Source organism: Cetorhinus maximus, chromosome 15, assembly GCF_964194155.1.
Source record: "Cetorhinus maximus chromosome 15, sCetMax3.hap1.1, whole genome shotgun sequence".
In the NCBI taxonomy this organism is placed as follows: Eukaryota; Metazoa; Chordata; class Chondrichthyes; order Lamniformes; family Cetorhinidae; genus Cetorhinus; species Cetorhinus maximus.
Genome location: NC_135893.1, coordinates 30,681,116 through 30,694,652, shown reverse-complemented (window position 1 = coordinate 30,694,652; position 13,537 = coordinate 30,681,116). Strand labels below are relative to the sequence as shown.

Sequence of the window (13,537 nt, the reverse complement as noted above, 5' to 3'; positions counted from 1 at the left end):
CCGTCACCTATCAACCTGAACACTTGTCATTCCAGGCTGTCCAGGTCAACGTGCACAGTCCCTACCTTCCTGAAAATCCCACCCCTATCCACTCCTCCTTCCCCCCATACACCCTCCTTACCCCTCCCAACCTCACACCCCCCTGACAACTTCGTTAACCCCACTCCCAACCTCACCCACCCAACACCTTCATTCCCCCCCATTTCACCTCACCCCACGCCACCCCCCTGGGACACCTTCCTCTTCCACTCACACCTAAACCTTCCTCTCCCCCACTTCACTGATCATCTGTAGCAGCCCATGGCCAAGACCGTGATGTCCTGAAGTAGGCCCGAAGCATCAATGGAGACCTCCTGCCTTCCGAGAGCTGCTTCACAGCGGAGCCACATGCATGAGGGTCCACCAGCATGCGATGCATGTGTTCCTCCAGTGTCCGGTAGCTGTAGTGCTCCAGCATCTTCTGCTCCTTGGATGTCTGCGATATGAGCAAGGCCCTTACATTGAGTCCCAATTCCTGCATGTCACACTTGTCCAGACATGTTCTGAGCCGGTGTGTTTTCCTGCCAGCAAAATGATAAATTGGGTCTGGGGGTACGATTTCTGTCAGGCCTTACTTTGCATCTCATTACCGGGATGTAAATTGTGTTCACACCGGCCTCAAGCGAGATTTGCGTTTTGCCATGGCGGACATCATCAGATGATTCTGCTGTGACTTCATGCCAGCGTGAAACCAATTTATGCTCCTCATGCCGAATTTTGCCCTCCCACCCCTGGCTGCCATGATGCCCGCCGTCAACAGGACTGGATGATTCTTATGATAGAAGCATTGGTCGTGTGGTTGATAGGAAGAAAGGTATAGGCTGTAGGTGTAAGAAGATATCACTAGACTAGCCAGGACTAGAAAAAAAGTGGCAAATAGAATTCAGTCTGGGGAAGGGTGAGGTAATGCATTTGGTGAAGTCAAAAAAACGCAAAGGCACATTAAATGGTTGAATACTGAGAAATTGTGGAGGAACAGAGAGAGCTTGGAATGGGTGTCCATGGATGCTTAATCAATTCCCTTTTGAAAGCTATGAGTGAATATTCCTCGACCCCTCTTTCAAGCAGTGCATTTCAGGTTGCAGCCACTCAGTGCATGTAAAAGCTTGTCCTCATGTCGCCTTTAGCTTTTTTGCAAATCAATTCAAGTCTGTGTCCTCTGGTTCTCAACCCTTCTGCAATGTGAACAGTTTCTCCCTATTTACTTTTTAAAATATTTGTTCATGGGAAGAGGGCCTCGCTGGCTAGGCCAGCATTTATTGCCCATTCCTAAATGCCCTTGAGGTGGCGGTGGTGAGCTACCTTCTTGAACCACTGCAGGCCATATGGTGTAGGTACACCCACAGTGCTGTTAGAAAGGGAGTTCTGTCCAGGTCCCTCGTGATTTTGAACACCTCTATCAAATCTTGTCTCAAACACTTCTCTAAGGAGAACAACCCCAACTTTTCCTGCCTATCCATGAACTGAAGTCCCTTCTCCCTGTAACCATTCTCATAAATCTTTTCTGCACCCTCTCTAAAGCCTTCACATCCTTCCTATAGTATGGTGCCCAGAATTGGATACAATGCTTCATTTGAGGCCGAACTAATGTTTTATAAAAGTTTATTATAGCTCCCTTACTTTAAACTCTATTTATAAAGCTCAAGATCCCTTTTTTAACCACTTTCTCAACCTGCCCTGCCACCTTCAACAGTTGGTGCACATATACCCTCGGGCCTTTCTGTTTTTGCACCCTCTTTAGAATTGTATCCTTCAGTTTACATTGTCTCTTTGCTTCCAAAATATATCACTTGCAACTTCTCTGTTAAATTGCATCTGTCACGTGTCTGTCCATTCCACTAGCCTGTCTATGTCTTCTTGAAGTCTTTCACTCCTCACAGTTCACCATACTTCCAAGTTTGTATAATCTGCTAATTTTAAAATTGTGCCTGTACACACTCCCAGTCTAAGTCATTAATATATGTCAAGAAAAGCAGTGGTTCAAGCACTGACCTATGGGGAATATCACTATGTACTTTCCTCCAGTCCAAAAACAACCGTTCATCTCTACTTCCTGTTTGCGTCGCTCAGCCAACTTCTTATCCACGATGCCACTTTCTTTTTTATTCTATGGGCTTCAACTTTGCTGACAAGCCTATTTTGTGATACTTTTAAAAGTCCTTACACACCATATCAATCACATTAGCCTCAACAGCCCTCTCTGTTACCTCATCAAAAAACTCAAACAAGTTAGTTAAACATAAATTTGTCCTGGCAATAATGGAGACCTTGCTCAAAAAAGGGCAGAGCTGGGCACTGAATATTCCTGGATACAAGTTGGTCAGAAAAGATAAAGAAAGGGAAAAAGGTCAAAAAGTGACAATATTACTCAAGGAGAACACTATAGTGCTGGAGGGTAAGGATGTCCTGGAGGAGTCAAGTATAGAAGCTATTTGGTTTGAGTTAAGAAATGATAGAGGTGCCATTACACTTATAGACTAAATGTATTCTATAGATCACCAACTATTGGGAAAGATACAGAGGATCAAATTGCAGGGAAATTACAGAAAGGTACAGGAAGTATAGAGTAGTGATAATGAGGGATTTCAATTATCTTAACAATAGCCTGGAATACTAAGTGTAAAGGGCACAGAGGGTGGAGAATTTCTGAATTGCATTCAGGAGAATTTTCTTGAGCAATGCATTTCCAGTACTATGAGGGAGGATGCACTGCTGGGTCTGGTTCTGGAGAATGAGGTAGGTCAAGTGGATCAAGTGTTAGCAGAGGAACATTTAGGGAATGGTGATCATCATATAATAAGTGATCATCATTATAATAATAATTAGCTATGAAAAAAGACAAGGAACTGCTGGTGTCCTCCAAAAATCTATCCTTGCACCCCAGCCCTCACACCTCCTGTTGCTCATCTACACGATCTCTCATTGACATCATCCAAAAACAGAGATCAGTTTCCATATGTGCGCTGATGGTATGCACCCAGCTTTGCCTCACCAGCACCTCTATCGACCCTACTGCTGTTTCTAAGTCGTCACATTGTTTGTGTACCATCCAGCTCTGGATGAGCAGAAACTTCCACCAATTAAATATTGTCAAGATCAAAGCTATTAGCTTTGGTCGTGACCACAAACTCCGTTCTAGCTACTAATTCCGTTCCTCTCCCTGACATCTGTGAGGCTGAACCAGACTGTTTGCAGCCTTAGTGTCATATTTGACCCCAAGATGAGCCTCCGACCACATATCTGCATCATCACTGAGTCTGCCTATGGCAACTTAACTGACACTGTCCCTGCTTCAGCTCATCTGCTTTTGAAACCCTCATCCTTGCCTTAGTTACCTCTAGACTTGACTATTCTAAGATACTCCTGACCTGCCTCCCATGTTTTACTCTCCATAAACTTGAAGTCATCTAAAACCCTGCTGCCTGTGTCCTAACTAACACCAAGTTCATCATCCCTGAGCTGATTGACCTGCAATGACACCCAATTAAGCAATGCCTTGATTTTAAAATCCATCCTTCACATCCTTGTTTACAAATCCCTCCATGTCCTCATCCCTTCCTATCTCGGTAATCTCTTCCAACCCTTCAACTTTCTGAAATATCCCCATTCCTCCAATTCTAGTCTCTTGTGCACCCCTGATTTTAATCAATCCATCACTGCCATGCCTTCAGCTGGCAAGGTCCTAAACTCTGGAATTCTCTCCCTAAACCTCTCTACATTTCTAAGAAGTTCCTTAAAACCTACTCTTCGACCAATCTTTTTGTCAGCTCCCCTAATATATCCTTTTGTGCTGTGGTGTCAAGCTTCGTTTGATAACACCACTGTGAAATGCTTTGGGACCTATTACTATGCTATAGGTGTTCAATGAATACAAGTTATTGTTGTTGTTAACCTACCTTTCTCATAGGGGACGTAGAAAAATCCTTGATTAGGGCCATTGGGTCCTGCACTAAGAATGCAGCCAGGTGGTGCTATGCAGATCCGACTGTGATAAGGAGCCCTCCGCAGCTGAGCAAAGTACAGCTTCCTAAAAGAGCCAGAATTTAAACTGTGAGATGAACTTGAAATCCTTTCACAGGTTCAAGCTCGAGTTGAAATTAATGCTTTGTGCTGTACACATCTTAACTAGTGGTGAAATATGGGACCAACAAACCTTCTCAAACAGGAGATCTCTCCACAATGCAGCAGATAAAGGGGCCCTGCTCAACCTTTTTTTTAAAAACGGTATCTCCAAGAAAGATGAAAGTATTATTTATCACATTACCCTAGATTAACGAGGAGTGCCTCCTAAATTTGGCAGCTGAATTGCAGACATATTGGTTAGAATTTTATGCGGCCTTTCGGGACGGGTTCAGAGGTGGGATGACTGGCAAAATGATGTGGGAAGGTTCGGTTGGCATATCTGACACATGGCCTGCCACTATGCCATTTTGCCAGTGGCAGGAAAGGTGGTATATGGCTTGCCAGCCTGGATCCCAATTAATACACTTAGGTGGTCAATTAAGGGTCTCTTCCTACCTCTGCTGGCATTTTACTAGCAGCAGGTGACCCTCCACTGCAAGTACAGTCAGCGGGTTTCCTCTTTTTGGACACTCTTTGGCCCCAGCCGCAATTGCTACCCCCTCAGCAATGACACCGCCTGGCCTCAGCAACCCAGCATCCCCAGACCCCACTTACCTTACCGTGAGGTGCATCCTGTCCTCCAGTAAAGCCTCAGCAGTGGCCATTGCTCTCAGTGGCACTACTGAGACTGCTGAGCTGCTGGCCCTCTGATTGAGCCAGCAGCTCTCCCAAGGTGCTGCTGAACTTAATAGGATGGCTTTCCTCACGGCAGCCACTTAATTGGCATTCACTGATAAAATGCAACCCCGGGTCCTGCCACCCACTGAAGCAGAGTCACTACCCACTTTCGGCCCTGGTGGTGAACCCCACCCACCTCTGAAAAATTCTGGCCACTGTGTCAAAAAGGACTAAGGTTACGGCAATAACCTTATGGTTGAGCCAAATATAGGTTATGGGAGTAATACACCATTTTGGAACATTGCAACGGTTCTGTGGCTCAACACTCTGCAAAATGTGTTGTTGAGAGGCAAAGATCAAGCACCTAGATGATTTTATTTTTCTTTATTCTTTCATGAGATGTGGGCGTCACTGACAAGACACACTGATATTTGTTGCCCATCCCTAATTTCCCTTGAACCGAGTGGGTTGCTAGGCCATTTCAGAGGACAGTTAAGAGTAAACCGCATTGCTATGGATCTGGAGTCACATGCAGACCACAGCGGGTAAGGATGGCAGATTTCATCCCCTAAAAGAAATCTGTGAACCAGATAGGTTTTTACAACACCCTGGAGGCCCCCAGCAGGCTCTGGGGTGGGTCCCCTCTTATTTTGGGCACTCTTTAGCCCATTACTGAAACTAGCTTGCAATTCCAGATTTATTAATTAAATTTAAATTCCACCAACTGCCATGGTGGGATTTGAACCTGTGTCCCCAGAGCATTAGCTCAGGCCTTTGGATTAATAGTCCAGTGCTACCATCTCCCCCACATTCCCTTGTCTGTGGTTGCTTAGTCAATCTCAGTCAGGGTGTGACTGAATGTTATGAATGATACCAGAGTTGCTGGGTTGAGGAGTGGGTTAGGAATGATTTGTGCCTCTGATAGAATTCCAGCTAGTCTTGTTTGAAAGTACCCTCGTGTTATGTTGGGTGAAGGTATGGGCTCAATTATGACGCCCCACACTGCTGAATAGTTTTTCAACACTCATTGTCTGGCTTCATGAATTAAGAATGGCCACTTCACTGAATGACTAGAACACTGCGGTTCCTTTGGGGTGAAACATGGCAGAGAAAATGAGGCAGAATTACAATTTATCTTGACACAGGGAACTGTGTATTCTGGTGGGTTTGCATGCTGCCCAACAGCTTTAGAATCCATTTTCAAATCAAGCTTGGATGTACAGGTTGAAAAGTTTCTCTGCAAGTAAGGCTTGAGAAACCTTGATCCCAGTTCTTTGTGTAATGGTACACAGTACAAAGCTGCCCCCAATTTGGGACAATATAGTAGTCAACTGGTCAGCTCATTCATAAAGGCCATTAGCATGGTTGGGTGGGAAGTGGAAGTGGTACACCAGTAAGAAGGGCATTACTGAGATTGGGTTAATGAACGTTGTTGGACCAAATTGAGGGATGTTGTACTTTAACTTGATGCTCATGCTGAGTGCAAAATGTAGGAGCCTGTTCTGCCAGCATTGACATTCCTTATCTCAAACACAACAAATTTTCACGAGCTTTTTTTCTTCAGATGCTATGTGGGCAAGGGAAGATATAGAAACAGGAGCAGGCCAGTTAGCAACTCCAGCATGTTCTGCCATTCAACTGGCTTATGACTGATCTGTATCCTAATTCCAACCTACTTTAGTTCCATATTTCTTAATATGCTTACCTAACAAATATAAAGTATGTGATATGAAACAAAATGTAAGAGATCTAACAACCTGAGGTTTGAATTTTCAATTGACTGAGGTTCGACAGATTTTTGAGTGAGAAAATTCTAGGTCTCCACTATACATTACATGAAGAAGAGGTCACCTCTGAATGACCTAGCTCAAATATAAAGTTCTGTCTCATTCTTTTGGAGATGCCACCAGAAAAAAACAGTTTCTCTATGTGTACTTTATCAAATCCTTTAATCATCTTAAGCACTTCAATTGGATCACCCCATAGGAACAGGACTAGGCCACGCAGTTCTTCGAGCCTGTTCCACCAATCAAATAGATCAAAGCTGATCTACATTTTAATTTAATTTATCAGCCTTAGTTCTGTAACTGTAATGCCCGTGCAGATCCAATCAGTAAAAGAGGCTTTTGTCCAATCTTGTAACTTACTGAGTGTGATGTTGTTCTGTGGCTGATGCATAGAAATGGAAATCAAGCTTCCAGCCTTTCCTAGTATTGCAGGATAATGATGTGATCATCCACTTCCCTGGACACTTGGGACTTAGTAGCCCAACAATGGAAGAACAGATGGTCAGCTTCTTCGTAAAGTTACCATAGGGCACTGCGTAAACCTTGGAAGCAGAAAGAGATAATCAAAGTTACTATTACAATTGAAATTTGCATATATCTAGGGCCCTTCAACACAGTAAAAATGACCCATGGCACTTCACTGAGAAGTGTAATTAGACAAAAATGGACAGGAGGGAGTTATTAAAATTAGGTAGGGGTTGGTATTATAGAAGGTCTCAAAGGAGAAAAGGGAGGTAGAGTGGTTCAAGGAGGGAATTCCAGCATGTGGGTCCTATTTGCTACTGAGGTAGCTGCATAGGATTTAAAGGCTAATCCCATTAGAAACTGATCGGTAATGGGAGGTGACTAGGGGTACCTACATTTAATAACAAAATCTCTACTCTTCCTCCTGAAGGCATTGGCTTATGCTGTGACATTTCCCCATAGTCGTTGGCCACCTTTAGGTAATCTGCAAAAGTAACCGCAGTGGCAGTGAGGGTCATCCGGCTATTTTACCATGGGAGACATTGGTATTAGCTTTACCTAATTCCACATCTCTGCATTTTCTAGTTGAAGTCACTGGATCTAATTTGATAATTGGGAACTTTGGCTTAGAGGCACTGAGGCCAAATTTAGCACTCTCCCCTATGGGATCAGTTCACAGCATAGACCAGGGATTAAACCTGAGACCGACATTGTTCCATTCTGTTCTGGAAGCCATCAGCGTATTCTGTACACAATATAGACTGTGCCAAAGAACAATGAATGTAATACATTTGGAAGGTGATGTTGATAGCATATGGTGTTATCATTACTAGAATTTACAGCACAATTTACAGCTCAGGAACAGGCTATTCAGCTCCAATGGTTTGTGCCAGTATATTTACCACACAAGCGTCTCTCACCCTGCTTCATCTAATCTTTCACAGCGTAACCTTTTAGTCCTTTCTCCCTTATGTACTTAACTAGTTTGTTCTTAAATGCATTTGTACTATTTGCCTCAACTACTCCATGTGTAGCAAGGTCCTCCATTTAACCACTCGCTGGGTAAAGGAATTTCTTCTGAATTCCCTATCGGATTTATTAGTGAATAGCTTATACTTACAGTCCCTAGTTCTGGACTCCCCTGTAAGTTGAAACATTTGCACCATGGCTGCCATAATAAACTCCTTCATAATTTTACTCTGTTAGTTCACCCCTAAGTCTTCCATTTTCTGCGAAACCATTTCCTGTTAAGGTAGGAACTTCTTGTTGCAGTTATTATAGATCAATAACTTTAGTCTATTCAAAAGCCACTTTGCAAGAACTCACTTTGAATGATGGGATCTCCCCATTCCTTGTTGCTGGCTGATGCCATGGCAAGGGAACAGAGGAATCCAAAGAAAATCTGTAAATGGCAGGTTGGACATCATCTTCGTACTTTGTGACATAAACAGTTCGTAAGTCACCTGAGAAGAATACATTTTAATTGCAAAGATGGTAGAGGTAAGGTTAGAAATTTCACAGTTAAAGAGATAGATCAGAGTTCAACATTTCTCTTTGATTTATGTTTCTTTCCTCCTCATCTTGTTTTTCATGCATTTTTCTCAACTTTTGAAATGTTCTGTCCATGAATTATCTATGTGGACAGTGTCAGTATCGCTTTGTAGCTCAGCTGAAAGACATAATGAAGCAGGCTGTACTGTCAGTGACTCCAGAGGAAAGACCTATGCGGCAAGCTTAACCACAGACGAAGGGCCTGTCTGCACAAGAAGGACATGCTCATGTTAGGAAGTTATACCCACCAGCTGGATCTGGATCTGCCAAAATCTTCAGCTCATTAACTACCATCAATGCAGTCTGAAATTAGCAACCTAATAAAGAGCTATATTAGCATCCGATCGCCCCATCTTCATGATGCCATGAAACTTTGAGAATACTGCCAGTTTTTGAATGGTACAGATCATAGCCTGTTTATCAATGAATCATTGATTGGATTCTTACTTGGATTCAGCCACCTGAGCTCAAGACACCACTTTTCACATGTGAGCCTATACGATGAATGCTGGCAGTTTATCCAAAGGAGGATTAATCCTGTTCTCAGCAGATTTAAAGTGTATGCATTTCTAGCAGAAGTGAATGTGATTAGGAATAGGGACCCTGGGTGATTTTTCCCCTTCAGGTCCCAGGCACATGGAGGTCAACTGTAGTTTTGATAGTATGGTGGTTTGGCTTGATTAGCTACATTCACAGAGGCTAGGGATGAACCTTGGGCCTTCCTAGTTTTATGGCTCACACAAGGGGTGGAATTTTATGCTGCCCTCCCGGTGCAAATGTCAGGGGTGAGCTCACTCCCACTCTGCTGGCTTGCCCTGCAGCAATTTAGCAGTCGGCGAGCTTGAGCTGGGTGTTCCGCCCATCTGGGGAGACCAATCAAATGGCCGGCAGCTCCCTGATCACAGCAATACCACTCCGAGCGGTTGCCACTGCTGGGACTACATTCAATCCCCAATGGAGATTGATGATGGGGCTGGACACCAAGCTAAGTGGGTGGGGTGCTTCGCTGGGACCAGGCTGGCAGGCATTGGCTTGAGGGGTGGGATGATGGGAAACCAGGGGAGAAATGTATGGTGGGGGTAGGGGCTGAAGGGGGGGGGGGGGGGGGGCACTTCTGACAGGCCCAGGAAACCAATAGAGGAGGTAAACCCCTTGCTTGCCAACACTCTAAGCAGTAAAACCTGCCGGGGGTCTTCCTTGGCACCAGCCTCCACCTGAATTGGGGAATAGTCCGAACTTAAGTGGCCATTTAAGTGCCTCAATTCATCCATGGATGGAGGGCAGCTCAATGCCTCCCTAGCCCTGTGTAAAATTACAGCGAGGGTGGGGGTGGGCTTGTAGGGACTGGAACAATGCCCATGGCATTATGGCTAATTTTACATCTCCTGCTCACCTGCCAGCTCGTCCCTGGGGGAGTGTAAAATTCAGTCCCATGGTGTGTGTATCTCCAAAAACCATCTCCTGAATAGCTTTAGGAAAGAGGGTGAGAAATTGGGCAGGAAAGAAGTAACTTTAAATGGCACAAATGCAGTTGAAGGGAAGTATTAGCGCTGCTTACAATCTAGGAAAGAGGAAAGCAGATAAATGATGGGTGGAAAGAAGGCCTGTTCTAAATGGGATGCTCAAAATTGTTCCATTATTATTGGGGAAAATGATTTGTCATCGTTACAATAGCTCAGAAGCCACCATTTTCACTACCTCAAAGAAATGTTAATGTAAAATTATAGCATTTGGTCAACAACTGCACAAAATCAAGGAGTTTATTGCTGCATATTATGCTGTTCCAAACTACTAGCCCCAAGTGTTATTAAAGGCACATCGTTTTCATGCAAAAAATTTTTGACGCACTTAATTTGGTCCAGAACCCAATCTGCTACTCTCTCAGCAGAGGCAAGCATCCATAATGGAGGAAAAACACTGATAACAAAGAGAAAAACAAAGGGGGCACACCTGACCTGTGCCTACAATCTGTGTTGTACCTGCTTTATTCCACAGGAGATTCTGTCCTCGTTTCTTCTTGTCTGAAGATGTTCGCATGTTATTTAGCAGAGGCTGGGGCTTCTCCTGAAACACACCTATTGCACAAGAGCACATCAGTTAGAAAACCAATATATCATTATGTAATGACAACCACAAGTTATGCATTAACAGATTTTCACCCGCTATAGGCAAATACATACGAACGTATGGGGCTGAATCTTCAGTTCGGTGAGTGGGGGCAGGGCCCCATTGCCGAGGCATAAAATGATGCGGGGTGACGTCGGCCGTGTGTCCCGACGTCACCGCACATCATTTAGATTTTCAGTTTGGCGGGCGTGCAGCCGAGTCAGCTGCGCGCCCGCTGAACTGTCAAAGGCTTGTTAAGGCCAGTAATGAATGAATTAAGCCTATTGAGAAAGCTGCCCGTCCAACCTTAAGGTTGGCGGGCAGGCAAAGAGCCCAGGCGGCCTTCGCATTTTTCATGGAACCTCATCCATGAGAAAATGAGGTTTCATGAAGGGTTTATAAATTAAATAAATTTTTTCATTAAAGTTCATTGACATGTCCCAGCTCATGTGACACTATCACATGAGGGGACATGTCTTAATTTTTTTTTTCTTTATTAACATTTTTGGAACTTAAGCTAATCTCCCTGAAGCAGCTCTGTGCTTCAGGGAGATTTCTGCGCTCTTTCGCACGCATGCGCGAAAGAGCGCAGGCCCCAACTCAGGGAACTTCCGGGCACGCATCACGCTGGGTGGGCCTTAATTTGCCCGTCCACATAAATTGATGGTGCAGACCTGATCGGGGGCGCCGGCCCGCGCCTGTCCCCACACAGCCCCCGACAGGGGGAAAATTCTACCCATGAATTAGGAGCAGGAGTAGGCCATTTGGCCCCTTGAGCCTGCCCTGCCATTTGATAAGATCATGGCTGATCTGATTGTGGCCTCAATTCTACTTTTCTGTCTACCCCCTATAACCTTTGATGCCCTTGTCACTCAAGAATCTATCTAACTCAGCCTTAAAAATATTCAATGACCCTGCTTCTACTGCACTCTGGGGAACAGAATCCCACAGACTAATGACCCTCTGAGAGAGTCATCCTTCTTAAATGGGGGCAGCAAGCAAATATAAATAAAAGTATCTGATTAATATTATCTATCAGGCAAATATCAGACTTTTAGGCCAATCTTTAAACAGTTGAAAATGGCCACATGCTTGCACTGTCCTCTTGAGCAGGAATGCTATAGGAACGGCATTCAGTTCCTCTATGGTTTCACAGGTATAGTTACTACAGGATAAAACACACTCTTCACTATCTCATGTGTGCTAGCATTAACAAGTTCATAACACAGATGGAGGCAAAAGGCCGCATTGCTCCTGTGTTGCCCTCTGAAAAAGCCCATCTCCCGTTCTGTTTCCGTTACTCGTTTCATTCTTTCCTTTTCAAATATTTATCCATTTGTCTTCTATAAGCTGTTATGGGTTCCAGTTCTACCATCTTTTTTATTAGGGCAATCCATGTCCTAATGCAGCCCTTTGCATAAAAGAATTCCTCGTAACTTCTCCTTTCATTCTTTTGGTGATGTTTTTAAATTGATGCCCTCTAGTTACTGACACATTGACCAGGGGAAATAGATATGTCAGATTCTTATTTGCCTTCCACAATCAATTGGAGAATGCATCTGGAAAGTGATACACAGGAACATCCATGAACTAAGATACTGCAGCTTTAAACCTAATAAAACATCCATCTGCACAAAATAAAACTTCAACCAGTTTAACAGATCAAAGCAAACCTTTATAAGTGGTTTATAAAGGAAAACTGACTGCTACACTGCACAGTGTTACATTGCAATATTTTGCAGCATGAAATTTGATTTGCCCAGAATATATCAAAAGTGGTTTATGTGAGGAAAAATGGTCAAATTATTTTGACAGCATATAGTTTTTTTGGACAAATATATAACTATTATGAGGGAAGGGAAGGTTTCCTCGAGTTGGTGCACAATCGTACTGGTAAAAACAGAGTATACTCTATCACAGGGGTTGGCAACCTTCCAGAAGTGGTGTGCTAAGTCTTCATTCATTGGCTCTAATTTAAGGTTTTGCATGCTAGTAATGCATTTTAACATTTATAAGGTTTCATCAAAACAGCTTACTAAAATCTTGCCACAACTTAGCCACCGAACATTGCTGTGAAGTGGAATGTCATTATAAGCACTGTGCATCTCTTCCAGCAGTGCTCGAAGCTGTCTGTGAGTCAAAGCAGATCAAGCAACAAGGAAATTCACAATTCACACCACTGGATTCATTACATTATTAAGCTCTGGATTAGAAATTTTAGCACACAGGCTTTCTTGATGTATAATACAGTGAAATTTGACTGCTGGGTGGCCAATTCAATCTTCAAGTAACTTTACAAATCCCTTTTGTTTTCCGGCCATGGAAGGAGCATTATCTGTTGTCACACAAAATATTTTTCTGATATCAACACCTCGTTCTTCAAAATGGTTCACAAAAGTTTCCATTACATCTTCCCCTTTTGTCGTGCCATGAAGGAGTTTTAGGCAACAAAGTTCCTCTCGGATTTCATCAGAAGCACAATATCTTGCAACAATTGCCAAACGTGGAACCTAATTTATATCCATGCTCTCATCCAGTGCAACGCTAACCACTGCTGTGTCTTTTAATACAACCATCTGCTTTTCATTAATGCATTCTGCCATTTCACTTATGTGTCTCTCGATGGTTTTAGCAGAGCAAAGCAGTTCTTTTATTCGAGATACAATTGCATCTTTATTTGGCAAATCATTGAAAATAAACTCCGAATTGCCGAGGAAAGCTTCTTTTATATATTCCTGATCTGTATACAGCTTTCCATTTCTTGCAATGCACTGTGCAATTTTGTAATTTCTTTCTGTGGCTTGATTTTTACACTTAAGCGTTTAAAAATATTGTTTTGCTTCTCATAT

The 13,537-nt window shown here is 43.4% G+C and overlaps 1 protein-coding gene across 1 annotated transcript in view; it reads right to left on the bottom strand.

Moving 5' to 3' along the window:
- Positions 1-13,537, bottom strand: part of disp3 (dispatched RND transporter family member 3) — a 748,238-nt gene that overhangs the window by 83,678 nt on the left and 651,023 nt on the right. The window contains 4 exon segments of the mRNA XM_078559213.1: positions 3,936-4,066; positions 6,927-7,108; positions 8,358-8,494; positions 10,562-10,657. Coding sequence (XP_078415339.1) covers positions 3,936-4,066; positions 6,927-7,108; positions 8,358-8,494; positions 10,562-10,657 — 546 coding nt within the window.